This window comes from Mastomys coucha, unplaced genomic scaffold (genome assembly GCF_008632895.1).
Source record: "Mastomys coucha isolate ucsf_1 unplaced genomic scaffold, UCSF_Mcou_1 pScaffold3, whole genome shotgun sequence".
Taxonomy (NCBI): Eukaryota; Metazoa; Chordata; class Mammalia; order Rodentia; family Muridae; genus Mastomys; species Mastomys coucha.
In genome coordinates this window covers 7,687,410-7,692,143 of record NW_022196909.1, presented here as the reverse complement: position 1 = coordinate 7,692,143, position 4,734 = coordinate 7,687,410, and the positions used below count along the sequence as shown (strand labels likewise).

The 4,734-nt window shown below is 45.2% G+C and overlaps 1 protein-coding gene across 1 annotated transcript in view; it reads left to right on the top strand.

Annotated features, from left to right (window-relative positions):
• Positions 1-4,734, top strand: part of LOC116075167 — a 156,191-nt gene that overhangs the window by 98,738 nt on the left and 52,719 nt on the right. The window contains exon 30 of the mRNA XM_031348191.1: positions 2,702-2,852. Coding sequence (XP_031204051.1) covers positions 2,702-2,852 — 151 coding nt within the window. The remainder of the gene's footprint in view (positions 1-2,701; positions 2,853-4,734) is intronic.

The window sequence follows — 4,734 nt, the reverse complement described above, 5'->3', positions numbered from 1 at the left end:
AAAAAAAAAAAAAAAAAAAAAAAACCTTCAAAAGAGAGCAAGAAAGAGAGATAGTGTCAAAGACTGAACAAGTAAGATTGAACAAAGTTGGCCCCCAAACGAGGGAGAAGGGGAGGGGAGGGAAGATGGGGAAGAGGAGCGGAGAGAGAGACCTGAGACCTGGTGCTAGAGACATCTGTGACTGATGTGATCGGAGCCATGCAGTCACCCTGGGTCTGGACTCGTGACTTGTGCTGAACGTGTTTCTGTGAGAATGGCTTGCTTTCTATGCCAACACTTTAAGTAGGCATGCAGATGGTGTATGTACGTGGCACATATACCCTACCCGTGCCACAGAGACGAAGCTGGGAAGCACCTTGGCCGTGTTGGGCTCTGTGGTGAAGGAAGATGACAGCCTGGGGGAGTCTTGTCTTTTTACCTCAGGCAGTTCCCAGCTCACTGCTGTGAACGGTCTAGCCATGGCTATACTTTCTATGTTGAGTTTTCCCTGGCTAGGCCCACTGAGAAATCACGTAGAAGTTAAGAGAAACAGGGAAATAAACTTATTTAGCCTTTAGCCAACTCCAACCACCATCCTAAGGAGAGTGCAGAGCTGGGGTTTAGCTCGGTGGTAGAGTGCATGCTTAGCATGTTAAGGGCCAATACAGTCCCATACATGTGTGCATATATACACACACACACACACACACACACACATACAAGCACCAACAATCAGTAGTTTTATGGACTTTTTGAGTGTCTCCCTATTAATTATATTGGTTCCTACTTCTGCTGTAGCAAAAATATTTTGCTTTCTAATAATTATTTCTAATTATTGAGTTGCAAATGTGTTTTAAAGTGTCCACCTTGGAATTTCAATCCAGTTAATTACATTTTTTGTTTATTCTTCTTTCTTTCATTCATTTGTTCATTTGTTCATTCATTCATTCATTCATTCATTCTTAGCTACCTCCTATTCACCCTACTAGTGAGGAAAAGATTCTACATGGGGTTATGTGACAGCTGAACAAATGTCACTAAATATTGGAACAGATGAGATCAATAGCAGTTTGTCAGTGCCGTGTCCTCACGGCCAGACCAGGAGGGGACGTCCTGCAGGCCATGTCAGGCCGTGGATGAACACAGTAAACATGCAGGGACAGACCAGGGCAGACCCTGCAGTATAAGAGGGTGTGGTACTCCCTGGTTACTAGAGAGGACATGACCTGTTTGTTTGCCTAGCTCCAGGGTCTGGCAGGAGACAGAGCTATTGCTCAGGGACATTGGAAAGGGCACAGCTCCCTTTGATAAGGAGTGTGGGTGGACACAGGAACCTTATCCTAAGAGGAGGGGAGAAGCTACAGTTAGACGCCTCAAGGCCCTTCCAGGTGTCAAGGCAATTCCTAATATCAGACCTTCATTTTAGAACTCATACCCCACCCCCACCATTTTTGCTCATTTTTCCCAGAGGCAGCCTGAGCTCTAAGGGGTGTGAGAGAGGAAATCTGGAAGTTGGAGAGGAGCAACCACTTCGCTCACCTCTGTTGTGGGGTTTCAGGTCTACCCTGACCTCTTAAGGCTGGTGGCCCGTTCCATACCCCTCACGGACATTCACTCATGGGGCTCAGGCGCTTGCTCCCAAGTCTCTCTGACATGCCTCGGGTCTGCTAGCCCCTCGGCTCCATCAGCTAACATTTCCCGCAGTCTGGGCAGTCTCCTTGCTCCTTGGTTTCTGAATTGTTGGTCTCCACAGAAGGCCTGTCTCTTCAAGATACACACCCCCAGTTTATCTTGTGTCAGCACTTTTCCTAGGCATCCTTTAGATGCTAAAGGAGTCGAGCTGAGATCTAGAAACTCTTTATGTCCTTGTTAATCTCATTTCCTCTGGGGCATGAAAATCGTCCTGAATAATAGCATATGCCTCTCCTTCTTACATACATTATAAATTTCATGCTCTCGTCTTCAGGGCGTTGAGGCACTTGATGCGCAAAGCCAAATTTCGTTTCAATGAAACAAAAGTGTTTTCTCTCTTACCTGTGGATCTTACTCAACCTTGAGTTTTGGTTTTGTACATTTGAACTGTCACTTTAGCTATTAACTCTTTGAAAAATTCAACAAACAGTTAGAGTCATAGTTCTAGAGTTAAAGATGTTTTGCAGCGGTGTGGTTGATTAATTCAAGTTAGTATTAACTAAAATTAAGGAAAATTTAAAACTCAATCTCTCATTCACAAGAGCTACATTGCAGGTGTCCAACGACATATCGCCAGTGTCTTCAGAATTTTCCAGCCTTCCAAAAAATTCTATCAATATACCCTACTGCTAGAAACTCTCAATTTGCCGGGCGGTGGTGGCACACGCCTTTAATCCCAGCACTTGGGAGGCAGAGGCAGGTGGATTTCTGAGTTCGAGGACAGCCTGGTCTACAGAGTGAGTTCCAGCATGGCCAGGGCTACACAGAGAAACCCTGCCTGTCTCGAAAAACCAAAAAAAAGAAAAAAGAAAAAAAAGAAACTCTCAATTTCTTGCATTAATAGTATCAACTTCCCCCAGAGAGCTAGAGACTGAGAGGGAAGCTCAGCACTTGAGTGCTACAGCTGAGGGGAAGACACCTGTTACTCTTTCAAAATAGTCTCTTGCTACAGTAAGTTTGAAGAAAGTTCTGGGCGTTAGAAAGATAAGTAACCATATTAAACAAAAACACTCACACCATATTTTGACAGAACATTCTTGGCAGCGGGAAATGCTCCCGCCTACCAGTCTGTCGCAGAGGGTGCATGCTGTGGTTTGCCACCACTTGGCAACTCCCTCAGGAAGAGCATCTTCTCTTCACAGCTCAGCCTGCCCCAGCCGCTGGATCCTCGGAGCCCCCAGGTGAGTTTCACAAGTGTTTTGTACTCATAAAAAAATGTGCGTGCGGAATACGGGAGTGTCGTCTCTTCATTTCTATTTGGCTTCCATTTTTGCAGCGTTTTTATATAATGACCCTTAGTCTTCTTTGGTTTCCTTCAGTCACTCACACAGGGAGCCATGGGGACTCCTATGACCAGGAATTATTTCCAGTCAGGGTCTTTTCTGCAGATGTTCACTGGAAGCAACAGCCTGCCTGCTCCCAGTTCCAGGGAAAACAAACAAACAAACAAACAATGAACAAAATCAAACCCCAAAAGGCTCAATCTTTTCTTGTTGAGGTTTTGGTCTTTTGCTATGTATTGTAATGTTAAATACTGGCTCCCAAGGCCTGGTTGCTCCCAGGGATGAGGAAATCTACACGCAGACCTAAATGGTGTTATGTAACCTTGCCCCTCAAGTTATCCCCAACCTGTGAATAAAGATGCCTATAGGATTCAGCTGGGCAGAAGAGGGATAGGCAGGGGTTGGGTGAGGAGGTGTTAGTTCCCTGGCTTGGGGTCTGAGGAGACCCATGAGGGGCAAGAAGAAGGTGGAGACTGGGGAAAACCACCACAGGGTAGGTGAGTCATGAAAACTTGGCCATGATGGCTGCCAATTGGAGTTAAGAGCTGCCCAGATGGAACATGGCAAGTTATAACTCTGGGTTATTAATGGGGACATACACATGATAGCATAGAGGGTAGACATCTGTTGAGCTCTAGCACATAAGGCTTATTGTAAATATAAAGGTTGTGTGTCTCTTATCTGAGAACAGAATGATCTAGGGTGAGGCAGAACCTCTGAATTGAGATTAACTATGATCTGCAACATTTTCTCTTGGATAAATAATGATGCAATTATAATGCATAAATAGGTCAGCCACTGGGGTTGGAATTGCCCTGGTTACAGCATGTGTTCTCAGATGTAACCCTAGTAACGAGGACTACTCCCAGGCAGGCATACAATCCAGCTCTGCAGAAGTCAAAGTTCAGGAAAGCCAGTGATCACATCACACCGAGGCAGGCACTTTAATCAGCTCTAGAGATGTCAGAGCTTGAGAAAGCCAGAGATGGATAACCGAGAAGAATCAGAATAGCATCAGGTCCCAAACCTTCTGCTGCTTTCCCGTTGCCACACACACAAGCCATCCCCCAGCTTAACAGGTTAGGCTAAGCATTCATTATCACCCCCGGACTCTGAGTCAGGAAGCTGGAAACTGGTCAGGAGAGAGCACTGGCTTAGCATTTCTCTGGATGATGACAACCAAGATGTTGGCCAGCCTTGAAGAGTATCATCTCGGGGCTTGACTGAGACGTTTGCTTCCAGCCTCGTTCACCAGCTGTCAGTAGCTGTCAGGAGAGCCACATCCAAGATGGCTCATAGACTTCTCTACAGAACTTTCTCACAATGTGGAAAATGGCTTCCCTGGGGTGGGCAGCCCAAGAGAGAAAACACAAAGTAGCAACCATGGGCTTTGCATGACCTGACTCTAGAACTGATGCCACCATTTCTGCCATGTCCTGTTCTCTGGCACTAAGTCAGACAAGTCCCCCTCTTCTATGCCACATAACAGTGACTCCTGGTCCAATCCTTAAACCTCTTTTAGAGCCATAAGACAGGATTGGAAGGTCCCTAATGTAGACAGCATTTAACTAAATTTACTGTCGTTGCTTAAAAACATGCCCCCTTGGTATTGTATTATTTCAGAAGCCCCTTTGTTTTGCCTCTTTTTAGACAGAGTCTCACTGTCTATCTGAGTGGCTCTCAACATTTCTTTTTCTTTTCTTTCTTCCTTCCTTTCTTTCTTTCTTTCTTTTCTTTTCTTTTCTTTCTTTCTTTCTTTCTTTTTTTTTTTTTTTGGTTT